General features: G+C 41.4%; 1 protein-coding gene across 2 annotated transcripts in view; it reads right to left on the bottom strand.

The window, feature by feature from the left end:
- TUT7 (terminal uridylyl transferase 7) overlaps positions 1 to 21,767 on the bottom strand; it is a 1,097,449-nt gene that overhangs the window by 909,523 nt on the left and 166,159 nt on the right. For both annotated transcript variants that reach the window (XM_069228237.1, XM_069228248.1), the window contains exon 6: positions 20,589 to 20,640. In XM_069228237.1, the coding sequence (XP_069084338.1) occupies positions 20,589 to 20,640 (52 nt within the window). The remainder of the gene's footprint in view (positions 1 to 20,588; positions 20,641 to 21,767) is intronic.

Here is a 21,767-nt window from a genome sequence, read left to right as displayed (position 1 = left end):
TCTCACTTTTTTTATGGCTATATCCTTTTAACTTTAACTTAATCAGTTTCTCAGCAAAAACTCTGGGAAACCGTTTAATCACAGCTTCCTTATTCATCACATCCTCAACTACCAACACAGGAGCACTTCTTCTCGGGTTGAGAAGAATGCCCAGCTCCCACTGATCCTTCCATCTCAGCACTTTAGCAGCTACATACATCTTGATCTGAGCTGTCTTTCCCTTGAACTCAACATCCACCACTTCATATCCTTCAATATCTATTCTTGAACCGTCAAAACTTTTAGCAATTATGTCTGACTCCTTAAGAGAGTTCAAACTCGCTTTTTTCACCAAACTTATGCAAACAATATTCTTTCGTGAAGATTGTCCAGGGTGAACCAGAATCCGCCATTAACTCAAGTTCTACATCTAATATGCATACAACACATTTAGGCGGCTTCATTTCTTCTTTCTTCTCTTCATCCACTCCTGTAATGGAAAGTACCATCCCGCCACTACATCCACGTTCTCCTTTGTGATATTTCTCATCATTAACACACAACACTTTTCCTTTACTATTGTTAATATTTCTTGTTTTCTAGAAATCCCTACACCCTCGTGCAAAATGTCCTAGACACCAACACTTGCTACAATCTTTGCCTAATGCAGGACACTGAGTAGATGCCACTATGTGACTGGAACTACCACATCTAAAAAAAATTGAATTTTTTATCATTCCTTTTATACATTTGACTACCTCCATGGTTACCACCTGTACTGACACTTTGGTTACTCTCCTTGGTATTAACTGCCTGATTCACCCTACGAGAAGTACTCACACTACACACATCATCAACAGTTGTGTCATTTTTGTTTAATGATTTCATCCACAGTTCTGACTGTTCTAATGTTTTAGCGGTGCTAATAGCTATTTCCAAGTTAGGACCCCCAAATGTTCCTAAACTTTTTTGAAGTTTACATGAGCAATGATTTGGTCCCTGATCATCTTGTTAGTAACAGAACCAAAATGGCAGTTCATGGACAAAGCATATAGACTGGTTAAACATTCATCAACACTTTCACCCTCTTCTGCCCTGGTATAGAATTTGAACATGTTTAGTGCAACACTAGATGTAGGCTTAAATTGATGTTCCATTCTTAGCAAAGCTTCTTCATACACATTCTTGTCACCTAGTCCTTCCAAAAGTGGAACGGTCCTGAATACTATCTGGCCCTTTGAATCTAAACAGTTTTTTTTCCTTTCTGCAGCCACCCTTTCACCATCAGTAGCCTTAAGTTATGTCATAAATTCTTCTTTCCACCTCAACCATGGAATAGGTGGCTCGCCCTTATTCTGGAGGAATTTAGATGGTGGGATGGAGGGGGGAAGATTGCATGTTGTAGGTACACCAAAAGAAATAGTAGATGGAAATGCAATAGTTATTCCAACTGAAGTAGTAGCCCCATGCTTAGTCTGACTAAAATAAATTCCAAATATATAAGAATTACTTAAGGGCCAATGTCACCAACCAGCCACCACATTTTGCAAGAAGAGCAATAAATCCTGTTTTCAAAGTGAACAATCCAATACCTCACTATAAATTTGTTGGTAAAACACCAAAACGTGAGTAACAGCAAGGACAAACCAAATATTCTGCTTATCACTCACAGTAGAAAATTACAATGATGAATGGTAGCATACAAATGATGAATATTGCAATGAATATGCTCAAAATACAAGCGCTGAGAGATATGAGGTAATTTGCAGTTAGCAACTGAAACGAAAAAAAAAAAAAACACTTGATGCAGAAGTCACGATGTTGCCGAGAACCAACAACGTAAACGTAATGTGGCGTCACTATATTGTCAGTATGCACAGTAGCTTACGTGCACACGTGCTTCACTTGTTGTGTAGTTGCTAAGCATCTTTGTTCCCAGACACCAGCACAGCAGATGGTTCTTAAAGTAGATGATGATCTTGGAGTCCTCCTGGTGTCAGCACGACAGATACGTCCTAACGTAAGATGACAATATTGAAGTCTCCCTACAGTCTTCATCGCTTTAATAGCTCGCTCTGCCTCCTTCTCTCTGATAACTTATGGTGTTCTAACCGCGCACCAAAGTTAATCTATAAAACTTGCCTTTTTGTTAAAATTATGTAAATGCTATATACAAAGTCAACGTTTTCCCGGAAGACCAGGGTAAAACTCAAAAATATTATCTCTATAGATCCATGATAACCTTGAGTCTGCATAAGTTAGCTGAGATGTGTTTGGGTACAAGAAGATGGTATCGCATCTGTGCTGCAAGATTAGCAAATACATCTTCCCCTTGTCGCCATATTTAATGATCCAAGTGAAAATCTGCGATGAAACAGGTAAGAATGTCCTTTATTTGAGCAGCACAGTACAGCAGATCTTTCACAAGCAAAACAATGGCCATTCCTTCCATCATTCTAGAATCCCTTCCCACAACATTACTACAATTCAAAGATAAACATGTAACAGCACAATCTAAAGGCCAGAGCTTTGCAAAGCACCTTTGTTTCTGTGTTGATCATCGTAAGTGGGCAATAGGAAGATGGGTCTGATGTGTCAGAGCCAGGTTTTAAATCACAGAGATGCAGCTGTCCTGTCTGGACACAGGTAGCACTCCAGTGTCTCTAGCTTCCAGCAATTGTTGCGTGAGTATGGGAGCAAAAGCCTGATAACATTTGTCGGGGAGGCCCTCACTGCCCAGGGCCTTCCCCTTGGCAGACAGGCAAGCACTGTTTACATTTCCTCCAGAGCAAGAGCTGCATCCAAACTTTGGACTGCAGCATCCCCGTGTCACAGGATTGGCAGGGTAGCTAAGAAGCTAGCAATTCACTCTGGGTCAAGTGGCAGCAAACTATGATACACTTGCTCCACATGGGCCTTAAGGACATCCACAATATCTCTCCATGTGTAAACTCCCCACCCTGGGATGACTTACAACTAAGAATGGGAAGGAGGGCTGCCTAATGGCACAGTATCGAAGCTAGCAGCCACCTGGAGCTGTTCCTCTCCCTATGGAGCAGCTGACAATAAGATTTCACAGTGTATTTCTCCAGCCTATCCCGCACAGTCGCTACCTGTCGTTGGGCCAGCACGTCCCTCCACATCATCCAGAAGGAGCTGCTGAATGCGCAGCAGTTCCTCTTGCCTCTGAATGAGCTCAGCCTGTAACTTGTGCCGTACCCCAAAGGAGAGGTCTATGCAGGTGAACTTGCATCACAGCTTTCACTGCCTCCCATTTTGTCGCATCTTGTTCTAGTTACATATCTTTTCAGAGGTAAGGACAAAGATTCATTCAGAACACACTCCACTTACCAGGAGAAAGGCAGTGAAAAAGGGTCAGAGGCGGCTACTGCTAAGGGAGACAAAAGGTTACACAACAGACTGTTGTTACAAATTATAACAATCTGTTACTGTAACTAAAATTGACACGATGATGGGTGGATGTTGGCAAATAGTCTATTCCCTTTAAAAGATTGCTTAACTATCACAGAAAGGCCACCAAAGAACATCTTTAAAAAATAGGTCTAGCAGTTTTATCTATATGGTCTACTGTAGGTCAGAATGAATTGGTCCTCACTTTGCATCACAGATCACAAGGTTGATCTTCTCACACTAGCATGTGAAACAATATAAATGTATTGTTTGCGACTCTCAAAAAGAGAGGGAGCGTGCTCATTTCTCCAAAACAAAGGCCAGTGACTGAACAAGTGAGGTCATGCAGACATAGCATGGCATGGCAGGTATAGTGCAGCCTACACACTTAACCAAGTATGCAGAGCAGTCTGCAAATGCAAACAAATATGCAGATGTATTAAACTCTTCATAAACATATCCCATTTGGTGCTCATTCTTACTAGAAAAGACACTGTACGAAGGGAAATTAGATGGAAAATGTTGTGGCCTTCCCGCTTATTACTATTCACCAGAATGTTAGTAATATTTGCTATAAATTATTTTGCATACATTCTGCACTAAACTGGATTAAAAATAAAGTCTTAATAAAAACAGCCCAGACTTTGGGCGTGCTGGTTTGTGAGAAAGGGTTATAGAAGCCCACCCAAACACTGGCAGGTAATATTTTATTCATAATTTGGATGTCTCCATCAAAGCAAGGAGAGAATCCCAGGGCATCACTTGTCTGTTTCATAAACTCCAAATGGTAAACTGCTGTAACTGTCCTTCCTAGGGCTAATAGGAATCTATTAGGTGCGGCGCTGGCATGCTGCCCAACTGCGAAGACCCTAATAAAATGAGTACCAAAAAGGGTCACCCACAAGAGTGAGTACCAATGTGAAGCATGTGCATGTAATATTGTTAGGAAACTCCGCCCTCAGATAAGACAGTATCCTCTGTTCTTCTGAGGAGATTGTTAGGCTTAAATATTAAAAAGCATCTTTGATATGCAATTGAGTTTTGAATTGTATTCTGAACGTGCTATGAAGTGGTGGATTGAAATATACAAACAAGGAATGATGTACAGGTTCACCTGACTGTCCATTTAATATCAAAGGCGTGAAGAAAGTGAAGTACTTTAAAAGTATGTAATATAAATGGAGATAAATGTTACTTTGCATGGACCCCTACAACCACTGTATATCCAAGGACTATCAATACATAAAAAAGATTAGAGATGAAGGGCTCTTCGAGGCCTTTGCAGAAACAACAGTTTAGAGGTGATATACCCTCAGATGATTCCCCAAGAAAATCACATTAGATTAACTTTGTGTTTTCCATAAGGGAATAGTACATACCATTGAGAAGTATACCATATGGGGAAGGAAGTACATTTGTTAACATATACATCAGTAACACTGTGAAAGAGAGTTGCATGTATAATGAATGTTCCAAAACAGATATACATTTCAAATTGAGCCATTTCAACGTTCGATTTGGGCAAGAAGTTGATGGGAAATTTTGAAACAGTCTTTGATTGCTTGCAGTGTCACTACTGGCCATACATCAGCAACTACGTGGTACCCCACCAACCGAGAGGAACACAAATTTCCCTAGATTATTTCAAAATACATGCATACATAAGTTCTTCCCACCAGAAAATTCAACTTCAGCCGCAGGCTGAAAAAGAGGGAACACCAAAAGATTATTCGCAGATGTTAAGATAAAATAAATGGAGAAGCAGAAAGTCCGAATTGCATTGCCTTCTCAGAAAAAGTCTGGAGGCAGTTATCAATTGAGGGAATGCAAAAAATCCTAAACAGTGTGATTGGTATGAATATAGTGATGAACGTCCTCCACTCACAGGATTCTGGGAGGAACACATGCAGAGAGATGGACGAAGGACAAATAAATCAAGCAGAAAGGGGAGGAAGGCAGGTCCAACGAGGGGATACAAAGAATAGAAGAAGCAAAATAAAGGTTTGTGCTCAAAAGCTCACTTAAAAAAAGAGGCACTAAATATAAGTGTGTTATTTCTACTGTGCAAACATAGTCAAAGGGTAGCAGAGTGCACTACAGGGTAAAATAAAAAAAGCATAAACCCAACAAGTGATAGAAAAGGTAGCTGCTTTGTGACTTTAATTGCATTGTGATATACAGTTCTTTAAAAAGGAAAACATGAAAGAAAGAGCATTAAAGCAAGCCCCTTCAATTAAAAAAAGATTCCAATTGGGTTAAGATAGGAAATCCGTGGCACAAGCAATTCCTCTCTAGGGTGAACCACGGGTTAAAGGCCAAACTCCACTAAAGCTACATTTCAAACACAATATAATTGATCCGAAGCAAAATGTAATAGCAGAGAGTGATAGTAGCCTGCTACTTGACCATTAATTTCCCTATTTTACACAGTGGTTAAACTACACAAGTCATACTGGCTAGTCCTGGACTATACAAATTTTAACTTGCATTTCCATATGCAACCATCCAAAATGACCACAGAACTGGGTTTATGGCCAACGTAGTGCATAAAAAGTACAAAATGACTTTAGATATTACAAAAGCTTCCTTCTGTCAACAAAGCCACTGAATCACAATTTTGACAGCCATTACACTTGTGGATATCCAATACACCTACATACTATTACCCCAATGGTATAACAACAGTCCTGAATTTCTCTCAGTGAGAATAATGGAACATTGCAAAGATAATCCTGATGTAGTGTCATACATCCACAACATTTGTTGAAAATCAAACCAAGCTTACTTAACATATTGTGAGGTTATCAATTATCCAGTGCTGACAAGGGATTGGAAGGTGAGTTTCTGAAGAAATGTGTCACCCTGCAACCTCCAAATGCCTTACGAAAATTACAAGCCGTCACAGAGGTTTTTTAACAGACATGCTTTGCAGAGGAGGTAAAACATTTAAATACTTGGTAATACCCACCTTTTCAGAGAAGAAGTGGACTGAAGACAAATGTCATTCTGTAGGGGTTACAGGCAGACAAGTTAGAGAAGAAATATCTGTAGCCGAACAACAAAGGAAACGTAACAATTGGGGCAGTCCCTATTTAATATGTATTCATGTTTTATGTAGCACAAACTAGGCTCTAGAGCAGAAAGGCACTTCACATAATACAACAGACATAACACGTGGAAGAAAGTCTATATGAAGGAAAAGTGCTGATGTATCAAGCATTATCAAAAACTATGGTCATATTGCAAACGCTAAGGTATTAAGAAGAATGCATTCTTGAATATATCAAGAAGGTGTAATCAATAGTAGAGCAAATACACCAGCACATCATGTCTTAGTCTTTGGGAAGAGGGAAGGAGACAGCCCTCAATCCCTTCTCAGATTCCAGGTAGAGTACATGGTTCAATAGTAAGCTGGTTTGTTTGATGTCAGCTGTGAGTGGGAGCTAGGTCACATTATTAAACCTAGATAACCAGGTTATTAGGTATTTATACCCATACAGGCAGTGGAGTGGTTAGGTAGATGCTTATTAAGAAGGAATATTTGGAGCTGCTGTCTAAAAACTGGTATGAGAAATGAGTCTGAATTGCGTAGTGGGGATTGAGTTCCAGGTTCTGTGGGCACATCCAGGAAAGGCCTGATTCAAGGTCAATTTCATCTTGAAGATTGGGTCTCCTGTAGTAGTGAGGCCATGCTTCTCAACAGGTGGGAGCTTAACGTTCTGCATAATCATGAAGACTAAGCTGGCATTTTTAAACATGTGTCTTCCTTAACAGTCAGACAGTTCAGACTGGACAGAATCAGATCAGGATGAAGTGGTCAGCTTAACTCTCACCTGAGACCAGGGAAGCAGTTGTATGTATTGAGGCTTTTCAACATAACACTGTGAGGTTTGGGGATCCCAGCTAGTCTGGCATCCCTTTAGTCCAGTCTGGATAGGATCATAGCCTGTAGTACTATTTTCAGGAATAGGGCTGGTAAGAAGGGTTTGATGGCCCGTAAATATTTCTAGGTCTGCTTTTTGCCAAATCACGCCAAGACCTCATGGACTGAGCATTTGCTTCAAACAAGCTTCATTCCAGGATCATCTTATGCAATGAAGGAGTTTTGCCCTGGAAGGATTTTGCTGCCATGACCTTTTGAGAAGTCTGAAGTGCTTTCATTTTTTGTTGAGATTATTCGTATTCCATTATTGTGTTCTTCTCTAACTTTTTATTTTATTTTTGTAAGGGGCAAAACCTCATCCAAGGTTAATGTTGTTGAGCTACTGACGTGAGCAGTTGCAGTGTTTATATCCTACTGTTCAAAGGTGTGGGAAACCTGGTTATCATGAACACTTTAAGGTCACTATGGTTGATGTGCTTTGTATCTCTAGTCCAGATTTTTGTCATTTGAGTTACCTCAATGGTTCCCAATCTGTGTGCCATCGCACCCCGGTGCGCCGTCAAAACTAGCCAGGGGCGCCGTGCACCCAGGGGTTTCTGATTTTTGGTTTCAGGAAATAATCGCCGGTTAACATGTGAGGTTTTCACTAAAGGCATAAAAGCTCTAACGTTTTGCACTATATGGCGGCAGATCATTAATTATTAAGTAATGTAAAAATAAATGTTACTAGTCCCTCCGTCCTGCAGCAGCAGTTCCTGCTCTGACTTGCATTTCAGCACACCGAGAGATATAAGAGCCTAAAATGCTGGATGGTAGGGTGTAGGGAAACTAAGGAGTTTACTGTTTACCTGTCTCTGTTAGGGAGAACCCAGTAGTGAGCCCACCTCTGTCCCCCTACCTGCCCTCCAGGTAGGTCATCAACCCTGGTAGGGACTCCGGTTCACACACATTTCTCCTGTGGCATGGTCCAAACTATTTTAAAGTGAACCCACCTTCTTTAGAGATTTGAATGTACCTACCTGAGAAAGGAATTTGCTTGCAACAAGAAACTGTGTGCTTTTACTGTAAATCTATATATTGACTTTATAGAGTGGTGTGCTACCTAGTGTTGAGGCCCAATCTGGTACCATCAGACTGGAGGCAATAATGTGTAAAAAGGAAAACAATGGATGGCAGACGCAGACCTTCTCTCTCAATGCACCCAGGACCTGAAACAACATTAACCCCGCTTAGGGACAAGCTAAAGATACACCACTTTAAAGATCACTACAATCAGTCCCTTACACTGCATGGAGCTCCGCAGTGGATAGGAAAGGATTATATCTATGATTATAATACCTTCATCGGCTTCATCCCAATTATTTTCAGGGTGAAAAATGGAAGTACTCCAGAGGCCAGGCTTATATATCCCCTCTCGCCAAAAAATGGTAACATAATGGGGAGCCACAGCCAATAGGTCAAGAGAGCAGCAGGTCGAAAAAATTGGAGAACCACTGAGTTAGCCAATTGACTGGGACGTGGAGAAAGAAAGGTACAAGGATATTTTTTAGGTGATAAGACCAGTCAATTGCAAAAGGGTCTGAAATGAGGACAGGGTCTTTTCCACTATGATCCGGTCAAGTGCAGACCATTTGACGTGTGGATTTCAGAGTGCTGGGTCAAATCATCTCGGTCAGGAATGAGGAGACGGATAACACATCTTTGGTATCTCCCCAGTCGGTGCTTAAATCACAAAGAATTATATACACTGGATGGTCAGTATAAACTTTGATGCTATGAAGTCTATGAGTTGCACAATGATAGAGGATGTCAAATCTGAAGAATATCTGGGCTCCAAATTTCAGATCTACAGTGAGGCATTGCAAAGTTGGAAAAGTGTCTGCCCCCCACCTGTTTACAAATAATCAATAACATATTCCAGTGGGATAAGAAAATCCACGGTGGGCGGGGTGTACTCCTTAAGCCACGTTGCTGTCAGCATCATGTGGTCTAATTACAGATCGAAGAGAGAGTTTGCAATTAAGAAGTAGGCCTCAGACTGTAAGAGAAAGTGTGGTTGTACGGAGCAGATATTAATGGGATTTCCTGCTGTTTGCCAGTTTGGCAGGCCACCAGTCTCTGGTGAGACCTGTCCCAACAAGGATAGACTTAGGGACTGGTGTGGGGTTCCATCCAAACCTTTGTGGGTCAGGATTTGTGGTTTATTGAGCTTGTGACTGTGGTTTTGACTCGAAATGTATTGGGAGACAATTTTGTTCGGGCTGACAGACAAGGTTACTCTCAGTCATCGAGGTAGGTGGTAAAATCTCAGTGTAGTGGTGGAAACTGGATATTTTCATGACATTTTTGTGGTAAAGACCTCTTCTGTGACAAGATATTGGTATTATCAGAGAGGGTGTTTATAGTAATGCATACCTCTGACAGGGTGGCAGAATAGTAACTAGTGCATTTGCAGTTTTCACAGTCCACAGGGGAGGAGATTTCGAGGAGTGATGCTTCTTCTTGTTTACGAGGTGAAAGGTGAACCTGATTGCAGTAGGTGTGACTGTAGTAGGTGTAACACCTCTAGGCCATTTGCAAATGTGTGTGTAAGGTGGGGGAATAGTATAGGGAGTTGGAGGTCTGCAACTTTAGGTAGTTAGAGTTAATCTGAGTAAGGGAGGGATTTACATTAGTAGGAGACCTGCCACTAGGAACTGTGTGTGGGTTCCCCAAGAACCCATCTCTGTTGACTGAAGGATGTAGATTCCGGCTCACTCAGTATTTGAGCATGTGCTTCTCTATATTAGGTCTTTAGCAGGACCTTCTACTGGGCAGATTGCTAAGGAAAACAGCTATTTACACAGATTCTAATTCCATGCTTGGGGGACCTCATTACAAATCTCTTTTAAAGTCCATCTTGGTAAGGGAGTCCCTACCACTTCAGCTACATATATACAGAATACAGTGAGGGGCAAACGACCATCCATTGCCTATAACTCCTATTTATATTCTTCTGCAAAGGAGCAAGTTATTCAGACAATTCTCATGGCAGTACAAACTTTACGTTGAGGACCCTCTTTCAGGGTAAAACGATTATATTGGTTTCCCCATATTTATGCTGGAAGTAGCTGCTAAAGCAGGTATTCCTAATGCCAGTTTGCCACACCTACCCATGGAACAATGGGCTTCAAAGACATTAACAGATGCACAGTATGAATATGATCCCACACCCTGAAATCAGGACTTCTTAAAATGCCAGCTGTTAATACCGTAAACTCCTCATATGCAACCAATATATGAATATGAGAATATGAGTGTGCATATTATACGGACAGCTCTGTGAAGCATGTGGTGGGAATTAAACATAATTACTCGTCTGCTTGTGCTGGAATACAGGGAGCTTTCAGAGATGGACAATTTTAGTCATTACAAACTCACACAAAGACATTAGGTGATTCTCCTGCAGACAGCCAGGATGTAAGCACTGGCCCTTCAGAAAGCTGATCAGGTGGTTCCTACATCACAGAGTCAGACTTTGCTTTCTGCTTGCAAGATTTAAAGGCGGACCTGACACAATGGCACCTGAGCAGATTTGGGAATTCAAGAGGTAAATCACTAAAACCTAAGTAACTCTGGGAAAAGGTGGTTATATCACAGGATAAGCTACCACTGGTCCACGTACACCATACATGGCCCATAAAAAAGAGAAGGGATTCAGGTGAAAGGGGAACTGCGCAGAGGACTTAGGACAGCAGTACAGACTTAGAAGGTTGTGGCTGACTCAATCTCAATCCAAGAATGAAGCAGATATTATGATGGTGATACAGTTAACATTAAAAGAGGAGACACACCTGAAGGATTTCCTGCAATATATTCCCAAGTTCTACTCAAGATAATGTCCCTATGGCTTATCCAAATGTCAGACTCTATTCAGGGGATCACAGGGGCTACTGGACCTGAACCATAGTGGTTCAAGGTAATTTGCATCTTAATTCCTGGGTATCCACCCTACTCTGGCTCTGCAAACTGGGTGAGTGTACTCCTCCTAGATTTGACTCTCAGGGTAGCAAGGGAGAGCAGTCCGAGAATGCTCGGGGTGGTAGTGAGGGTGGCACAGACTCTGAATTGTAACGGTCAAAAAACACTGTCCAGCCCAATGCTTAACCTAATAAAAAAGAAAAGTACTTTAATGTCAAAGCTAGACAAAATACTGCACACATTAAAATTGCATCAGTTGCAAGGTTCCATGATCCCATGTACAAGTCCCATACCTTTTCCAGTGGCCTAATATAGTTCCTAGGGTGTCCCCGGTTTCTAGCGGAGATAATGGTTTTATGAGGTAATCAGACACAGGTGCAAGTTTACTATTAGGTTGTGTAAGCAAATATCACGTGAGTAACCTACAGTTCAGTGTGTTTGGATATTGAGCAAAAAGAGTTCAGATTGATAATCATTACTCTCCTAAAAACAGGCTTTTCATTTACAACTTCAAGGGGCATTCTTTAGACCTCGGTCCCTGTGTTACCTATACCCTGAGACACAGCTCAGTGCAGAGCTCATTGGTGCACTTGCCGCAGCCGCACCATTGGCGACTTTGTCAGCAGTGTGAGCTGTAGCCTCACTTCCGACTCAAGCTGCTGCAAACGATCAGCATGGCAGCCCCGGGATACAGGTACTCCAGACTGTGGGCAGGTCTTCCGATCCTGGGGCACTGCTAATTCCTCTAGGTCACAGCATCTATCAAGGCAGCAGGATAAGTCCTCCTCCAGACATGGTGCAGGAGTTGATAAATGGCAGGCTGTTGTACCAGATTTCTAGATACTTCACACTGTTCACATGCAAGGAGACTAGGTTATCTCTCTCAGCTCAGGTAAGCACTAATTACGCTTCCATTGCAAGTCAGTTCTTCTGGGTTCTGCACATGCCAGGAATATGGCTGGGCTTCTCATGGGCAATGTTTTCCACCTACAGGGCCAGGGACGACTCTTCCATTACTGAGTAAACAGACAGGCTCATAAGCTCATGGCAGACTCTCAGCTTCACCAGGAAGTTGCTCACACTTAAAGTGATGTCCCTTCACCACTGGGAGACTGGCTGTCATGCCGATACCAGCGAGGGTCCATAGCAGCAATTCAAGTGTCATGCAGTGCCCCCTTCCTTGGTCAAGAATAACTGGAAAAATGTGAGATGGTTTAGATCCCACCTTCATGCTCAATTTAGAGACAGGGATTGTGGGTCCACTATCCAAAGTCCTTGATCCAAATTTAGATAGTTTTCTTTCAAAAGTCTGTTTTCTGGCAGCAGTGCAAATGTAGATACTGCCTTTGCACAAATTGATTGCTCTCACAGCATATAGCGCAGATGCTTGCGGCACTTATACCTCACTTCACTGTCTGGGTCTCCTTCCATCTACCCCATAAACGCAGACAACACAATTCTAAACCAGAGGCCTTCCAAAATGGACCCCACTAGGCAAAGCAACCACACTCTACCCATAACACAGACTCTTGCTACCAGAAAGACTGTCACATACACACAGACACATATTGTCAGCAAAGGGTCTGGCTGTCAGATCAAAGAAAAACTTTAAATGAGTGGGAGTGGTAGCTCTCGCTGCTGAAACAAAAATAAAAGTGTGTTTGTTCAATCAATTCACAAAATTGGTAAGATGCCACCAGCATTTTAATGTCAGCATCCCAGGGCATGGACAGTAGTCCTATGTTGGCAAAGAGGGCACGTTTCGCACACTCCTCAAGGTCATGGAACAGTTTTCAGACTTAGATATCAGTGTGGGCAGACCAAGACTTCTGCGAACAGGCTACATTAGAATGCTTGCTTTGTCAACAAGAAGTTAGAATACCAGTTTTACATGCCACTGGGTCACTGCAAGCAGGGAACACACCTGTTTACTATGCAGGGGATATTCCCACCCTAACAACCAAGAATTACGTACAGGCATGCCTTCAATGAGTCAGACAGGCCAGAACTCATAAACGTAGCTCAGAAGGGAAAGGCATTGCCCTATGCAAACATTAATGCTAGACTGTGAATTCTACAGCAAGCATACGGGTGACCGTATAAATCTTAAGTAACAAAATATGGAAAAGAGATTACTATGTGTCAACAAATTACACTTTTGACTGCTGCAAGTCCTATTCCTACACTTCTGACAGCACCAGGTCTCTTCTTCAATAATGTCTACCTCAATAACATCGGGCCTCTGCTCCCATCATCAGTACACATATACATATATACTAGTTGTGGATGATTTACATCCTCAATTCTTGTGGGTGTGGCCACAAGACTGCCACTGTGTGAGCAGTCATAAAAGACTTGCACTCCCTATCAGCAATGGGAGCAGAGCAGACCTTTTATTTAGGCAAAAGCTTGGTGTTCGTCACAAAAGCATTCCATTTCCAGCATTAACACTTTTGAAAAATGGGTATATGTGCTTCCCTAAAAACGTCCATACATCATCACAAGTTCATCTGTGCCAATTTATTTTTAAATCTTCTCTTCTTGAACCGCTGACTACTGTAGAATGGGTTTAAATTTCTTAAGTTGTGTTACTGGTATTATGCCAAATTCAGAGTACCATGGTTGGCTTTCCAATAGCTATGTGAACACAATAAGTATTATGTAAGACGTCAAACATTTGTTGATTGTTTTCACCTGGTGTAGGAATGAAGCAAAAATGTACACATAGAGCCCTAAATTTCTCCTTGATTAGTGATGTGGATACCTGGACAATTCAACTCCCATTTTCGGCTGGACACAACTGGACAACACCCTCTGTTGCTGCTGCCACTAGACCATGGAGTAAATATGACCCCAGCCCCCCAATCACGTTGCTGTACACAAAGGTAGGGAACTGTGTATGTTGGGGGAGGGTGAGGGGGGGGGCAATCACTGCACATGAGCTCAGGACCACTGCAGACATATACATGTGACAGTAATTTTTTTTAATGACTGTGACACGCATATGTCAGGGACACGAGTGGGTCAGACACACATATTGCACACATACACAACTGTTATTATGGTGCCAATATTCATTGGCAAAAGAATGCTGGCATCACAGTGATGGTACATTCACACCTGTTAACTGTGTCCATGTGTGACATGTACCTGTCATGTCGTGCTTAGAGTTGTGTATGTGTCAGTACGTTTTTGTATGTATGCAATGAGAGTGACTGAGTGAGGTGGAGGGAGCAGGAGTGGGTACTGCGGTTGTGTCAGTATGTGTGCCACTTGCATATGGCATTGATGTTGCTGTGCATGTTGTGTTGCTGCGTGCAACATTCAGGTGAGTGTAGTTCTGTGGCATTGTTATCACGAAGTGTGTAGTTGTCCGTGTGTGTGTGTGTGTGTGTGTGTGTGTGTGTGTGTGTATGTGTAGTTGTGTTGGTTGTTGTGGTTGTGTGTGGGTACAGTGTCAATGGTGAGTGTATGTTGGGTCATGGATGTCTGTCAATGTGTGTTTGAGGCATGTACGTTTTGTGATGTGGTGGAATGGCAATGGATACTGGTGTGTATGTGGTATGTGTTGTGTGTGATGCAGGGAGACACGTGGCAAAGGTACAGTGTGTATGTGTCACTTACCTCTATTCCACAGCCACTGCCATTGTCCAATGTCCACTGTGTCCCACAAAGCCCTCCCTCGGTCAGCGAACTGCCAGAAGTACACTGCCTGTAGGACTGTAACATTTAAATACAGTGGGTGGAACAACGTTGACTTAATGGTCTTCTTGGGTCCACTGCCGACGCGGCTTGACGGTGCGTACTCCAAGATCTAAATCAGGCCCTAAGTCTGGGCCTGTAGCATTTACTTTTGCAAATAAATCCCTTGTGTGAAAACATCTGTTACGAATGGCTGATGCAATTCCCAGTTATGTGACACTCTGCTAGTCTGTTTAAAGTGTCTGCCAGATTGATATGTCTGCCCGGAAAAGGATACAACACTGGGTGGATGTTGTAAGATATGTCTCAACTTCAAATTTCTAGTGTGAATTTCAATAGGAGTAATAACTTTGGCCATCCTTGTTTAGTTAAGAAAAACATTTCTGGGGTTTCGTCCGTGCATCCCTGTGCTACTGCTTCAATCAACTGTGTCTGGAAACCAGTTCCAGGCTAGGAGTATAGTGTTGAGGTCCAAGACATCCACGTATTGCAATGCTTCTATGTGGTCCTATCAGCTGCTAAGATGAAGGTCGCTGATATGCATCCTCCCATATTTTTGAGCGATGTACCTGCTGTAATGATCCCTATCAAAACTAGAGTAGTAAAGGATTAATACTTGATGCCATCATGAAGCCATCATACTAAATAATTCTATTGAACCTCACCTTTCAGAGCATGAGGCAACTGGGAAAGGAGAATCTGTCTCTAAAATGCCATAAGTGTCAACATTGTAAATACCTTAACTACATCTGTGTCTGCACCCACAAATCTTCTCATTCCTCTTAAAATAGACAATATTTTTTTTGTATTCAAATTGACAGTAAACCTTTAATAATACAAAAGCTGAATCATCTAGGTCATGTTGTCATGGCAGTGGTGAAACAGTCCCCTTCGGTAACCAGCCATCTAAATGAAGATATACATGAATTATTTGTTTCTGAAGATGTGCTGATGCAACCTCCAGACACTTTGTTTACTTTGTTCTACGTTGGCCAGTGTTGATATAGACACTGGTATAACATTTAGCTTTTCATGCCAACCTCAATCGCCCTGAAAGTAGAGTCAGGCTTCATGTGTACCTTATTGGTGGCCTTCTCTGGGTTTGACACAGTAGATACTGCAATGCCTGGTGTTTTGTTTTTCCTCCTCCATATTATTTTAAATCAAAACCACATTATGATATTTCTAACACAAATCTTCGCACTGCAAGTTTTTTGTTTGAGGCATTGAAGGCTCTGTTGTTTTAAGGACCATTAACATCACTTTCAGTACCGAACATGTGGGGATAACAATTTTGGTCTCCTCATCATGTCATGGGTCGAAAAATTGTTATTCTTGTGCCACTTCTATGAATTCTACATAACTGTTTGTCTCAAAATAGTATACCGATTCCTGTGATCACCCACCTGTATTGTTACAGGGTGGATCTTGCTGCCATGTTGTATAAAAGGCACAGCTTATCCTATATGTTTTTGATATTTTGGTACTGCAAAAACTAAGCAAGTGTCACACTCCAAGATGCCACTTCATACCCAAATAAATTCATAACAGAGGAGAGAGAGGAAATGAGGCAGATGGTCATCAAAATGACGGCTTTAACAAATTGAAGACATCAGAGAAACTAGACAACGCCAAAATACCAGAAGGAATGGCTGATGCAACAGGAACAAAGGGTGGGTTCGGGGGATGTCATTGTTGGGTCAGAACGTTGCTCTCACATTCCTAACACCCCCCCACAGCAGACATATAAAGAGCAATGACATCAAGAGTTGTGTTAAGGAAAAGCACAAAATTAAAAGTGGCTTAGAGATGGACAAGAGTGCCATCTGGCATTGGCGATCTACTTTGCTAAGAAAATGGGAAATACAAATTGTTTAAATAGTTGTAGCATATATAGCAGTATTTCTTGTTGTGCTGACTAAATTTTGATTAAACTTAGCCTATACGTCATGTAAAATGTAAATGTAAATTAGCACTTGTATAGCGCACTACTCACCCGTTAGGGTCTCAAGGCGCTGTACTCATACCGCTATGGAACCCCTCTTGGCTTTTCCCTGTGAGGCGCCCACTCCTGAGCACCCCCAGGGTGAAGCCAGGCATCCAAGCGCTGTTGGGGCCGTTGTGGAGATTAAGCAAGCTATTGCCCAGAGTTGCAGAGTGGGACCCATGAATTAGATTAGGCACCGAGGCGAGAGAACTATCTGGTCAAGGGGAATTGAGCCCAAGACCTGCCGAAGCGGGACTTGAACCCAGGTCTTGAGCCAGATCTCTGCTTCATGGTCTGCCGCTCTAACCATTGAGCCACACTTCTCCATGTCATCCAATGTGACTGCAAAGATAAAGGCATTGGTCATGCTAATCCACTTGAATTTGCAAATAATGACTATGTTAAAAAAAATATAAATGTAACACTGAAGAATTTGAAATTGAAATGATTAGACTGTATCCTACTGAGTTGTTGATAGTTTTCACCTAGAACGGGGGGTGTAAATAGGGGACGACAGGTGGGCTGATGCCAATTATATATATATCTTCTTTTAATAACAGATCTTTTTATACCTGCTAATAGCATTAATAAAGCATTTGCATAACTGCACACTGGCACATATTTAGAATTTTAACATATTACAATTTTGCATGCCAGTGCTGTACCCTGCACATTTAACCTAACTGTTGAATTTACAAAAGCTTCATTTTTAAGCTGGCATAAACAATTAAGAACTGCAGATTTAGTGAAGTGGACCTTTCTATTATAGCCCTCTGTATTTACTTAAAGGCCTTCTCGCACTCTTCCTATGAGAAGAGACAGGCATCTGCAGGTCAGTGTGTATCCTGAGCTACAATTCGATCACATGTTCTTTCCTCTGCTTACTGCATTGAAAGAAGAGTATAAAAAGTAGCACAAAATGTGCGGAATTTAGCATATGTGATGTAACAGATTAGAAGGCTAAATGCTTGTCTGCTGAAATTGTGATTCACACATAGAACAGTTCTGATGCTTGCTATCTATTTTTGCATTGAACATGCATTAGACTTCTATGAGCTTTCGGGAATGTCATTTTTTTTTTCGCATCTCTCATCTTTCACCATGAAAGAAGCCTGAGCGAAGCACAGTTGAAATTCAACTATTTCAAAGTCTTGCATAATTTATATTGGACATTGCTCAGATTTTAAATGTGGGTTTGAACCACCGTGACTTGTACTGGAGATGCAAGCAACTTGCATGCAATGTGTCCATGTTGTATGAACATGCAACGTGGACACAAATTCAAGAAGTGTGCTGAGTTAGCCTCTCCAAAAAACACAACTGACAAAGAAGGGACGACTCTTTCTTGGCAGTGGTAGGTTGCATCCTCCCTGGTTGTGGTGGTGAAGGTGCGCTCTTTAGGAACTGACTTTCTAGAACTTTGCCTCCAAGTGTTGTACCAATACATGGTGCTGATTAGTTTTATACAAGAATCAAAATCAAAGGCAGTTTTTGGACTGTATCTGGGGTCCAGATTTAGCTATGTAATGTTACCTATAAAGCATGCTTTGGTGTTTATTGTTGATGTGCCTTGTAATAAAAAAAATATTGCTTGTTAGTGTTTAATGGGGTATTAACCCTCATGGACTTCGTTATACAGAACACTTATGAGGCAGGCAGAGTATAACCATGTACCTCTCGGTTAAGATTGGGAACACTGAACAATCCCAAGATAAATCCTCTTACCACACTGGATTCTCCATAAATATGTCAGCGCTAAAAATCATACATACATGGGCCTAGACTTATACAGGGAGTGCAGAATTATTAGGCAAATTAGTATTTTGACCACATCATCCTCTTTATGCATGTTGTCTTACTCCAAGCTGTATAGGCTCGAAAGCCTACTACCAATTAAGCATATTAGGTGATGTGCATCTCTGTAATGAGAAGGGGTGTGGTCTAATGACATCAACACCCTATATCAGGTGTGCATAATTATTAGGCAACTTCCTTTCCTTTGGCAAAATGGGTCAAAAGAAGGACTTGACAGGCTCAGAAAAGTCAAAAATAGTGAGATATCTTGCAGAGGGATGCAGCACTCTTAAAATTGCAAAGCTTCTGAAGCGTGATCATCGAACAATCAAGCGTTTCATTCAAAATAGTCAACAGGGTTGCAAGAAGCGTGTGGAAAAACCAAGGCGCAAAATAACTGTCCATGAACTGAGAAAAGTCAAGCGTGCAGCTGCCACGATGCCACTTGCCACCAGTTTGGCCATATTTCAGAGCTGCAACATCACTGGAGTGCCCAAAAGCACAAGGTGTGCAATACTCAGAGACATGGCCAAGGTAAGAAAGGCTGAAAGACGACCACCACTGAACAAGACACACAAGCTGAAACGTCAAGACTGGGCCAAGAAATATCTCAAGACTGATTTTTATAAGGTTTTATGGACTGATGAAATGAGAGTGAGTCCTGATGGGCCAGATGGATGGGCCCGTGGCTGGATTGGTAAAGGGCAGAGAGCTCCAGTCCGACTCAGACGCCAGCAAGGTGGAGGTGGAGTACTGGTTTGGGCTGGTATCATCAAAGATGAGCTTGTGGGGCCTTTTCGGGTTGAGGATGGAGTCAAGCTCAACTCCCAGTCCTACTGCCAGTTCCTGGAAGACACCTTCTTCAAGCAGTGGTACAGGAAGAAGCCTGCATCCTTCAAGAAAAACATGATTTTCATGCAGGGCAATGCTCCATCACACGCGTCCAAGTACTCCACAGCGTGGCTGGCAAGAAAGGGTATAAAAGAAGGAAATCTAATGACATGGCCTCCTTGTTCACCTGATCTGAACCCCATTGAGAACCTGTGGTCCATCATCAAATGTGAGATTTACAAGGAGGGAAAACAGTACACCTCTCTGAACAGTGTCTGGGAGGCTGTGGTTGCTGCTGCACGCAATGTTGATGGTGAACAGATCAAAACACTGACAGAATCCATGGATGGCAGGCTTTTGAGTGTCCTTGCAAAGAAAGGTGGCTATATTGCTCACTGATTTGTTTTTGTTTTGTTTTTGAATGTCAGAAATGTATATTTGTGAATGTTGAGATGTTATATTGGTTTCACTGGTAATAATAAATAATTGAAATGGGTATATATTTGTTTTTTGTTGAGTTGCCTAATAATTATGCACAGTAATAGTCACCTGCACACACAGATATCCCCCTAACATAGCTAAAACTAAAAACAAACTAAAAACTACTTCCAAAAATATTCAGCTTTGATATTAATGAGTTTTTTGGGTTCATTGAGAACATGGTTGTTGTTCAATAATAAAATTAATCCTCAAAAATACAACTTGCCTAATAATTCTGCACTCCCTGTATAAATCTATCCACCTCTTCATTTTTGCTTCATCCTTTTCTCCCCGGGCCCTATACTTCCTTTTCTTCCCCCGCCCCGAGACTGATATAGACAGCTATGCCAGCTGGTAGGCCGTCTTTGGACCCCTCATTTACCCTTTAGATATAACTGACACTATATTTTAATTGTTGTGGCTGTTGTTGTAGTGGTTAGCCTTGTTTGATTTTGTGCTACCCATGAGGGACCTTTGATTTCCCTCTCTTGATTCACTCTGTAACATACATTTATCGTTGAAGAAATGTTTGAAAATAGTTAAAGATATTTCATAACTTACTGCTATTCTTCAGGCTTTCTTGAACGAGTAAAAGAACATCTGGCTGAGCCATCTGTGAAAAAAAGAACACGCTAATGAAAACTTGTTTGAAACTTTGATGAAAATTGTTAAATCAAGTATATTTGTACAGATTTCATTTTCAGATGTTGCCATGGAGTAAATCTCAGAAACATTCAGTTGCCTTGCTTATTTCCTACAAAATGCACACCTTCCTGGCTTACTGATTTAGTACCACTTTTTCTAGTCTGAAAATCCTTAACTGAATTAATGATCCCCAAGGATTAGGTAATCAAGTCACCACAAAATCCCCCTTCTACACAGACTATCAAATCCACCTTATCTTTTATACAATGATTAGAGTAATCAAAAATACAGTTAAAAACTGATTTGCCTGCATTCTATTTCACTGCCACATGTGCAATTTTTCCCAGTGGCTGCATGTTAAAAAAATTCAGTTGAAAGAAACAATAAAACATTAAAGTAGAAACACTGAAATTCCTTTTCTATATTGCACATGATATCAAGTAAAATTGATTTTAACATAGAGACAAAACATCAAAATATTAAGCTGCATATAAACAGAGCTCTATAAACATGCAATATTGAAGGGAGCTGCACTTGTCTATTCTGGTTAATTATAAGTGATAATATGTCAACTATCATTGCCAGGTTATCCTTGTTTTATTGTTTGCAATTAATATGGGTGCCTCTGCCTTAAGTCCTCACGTTTTGTACAGCCTCCGCTATGGACCTCTGCATGGATGGTAACTATAAATCTTTAGGACATTTTCTCTATCTTCTTTTGCTTATCTGTAACACAAGCAGTTTTACTTAGCTCTCAGTATTTCCTCATAAGTGACGGCAAGCTTATGATTCCACATTGTCAAGCTTTCATTTAGATCCAGATTCTTAAGTTATCAATGGGATTTTCTAGCTCAAAAAACTACTGAATTCCAAACTGTAAATAAATATCACATATCTAAATTTAGGTTTTCAGTGTACCTATGAAGCACCACACTTCGAACTGTCATTATCTCATGCAACTTTGTGGCAGTCAGGACTTAGCCTCTAGGTCTTGTTGGTCCTGGCCCTTTCTGCAGGGTCGTCCCTAAAACGTTTTGCCTCCTTCCTCCTATTTTTTGCTGAATTTGTTTTTGTTGACTTTAGGACCCTATACAC

The sequence above is a fragment of the Pleurodeles waltl genome, chromosome 1_1, assembly GCF_031143425.1.
Source record: "Pleurodeles waltl isolate 20211129_DDA chromosome 1_1, aPleWal1.hap1.20221129, whole genome shotgun sequence".
Classification (NCBI taxonomy): domain Eukaryota; kingdom Metazoa; phylum Chordata; class Amphibia; order Caudata; family Salamandridae; genus Pleurodeles; species Pleurodeles waltl.
The sequence above is the reverse complement of the archived record's forward strand: the minus strand, read 5'-3'. Positions and strand labels throughout refer to the sequence as shown.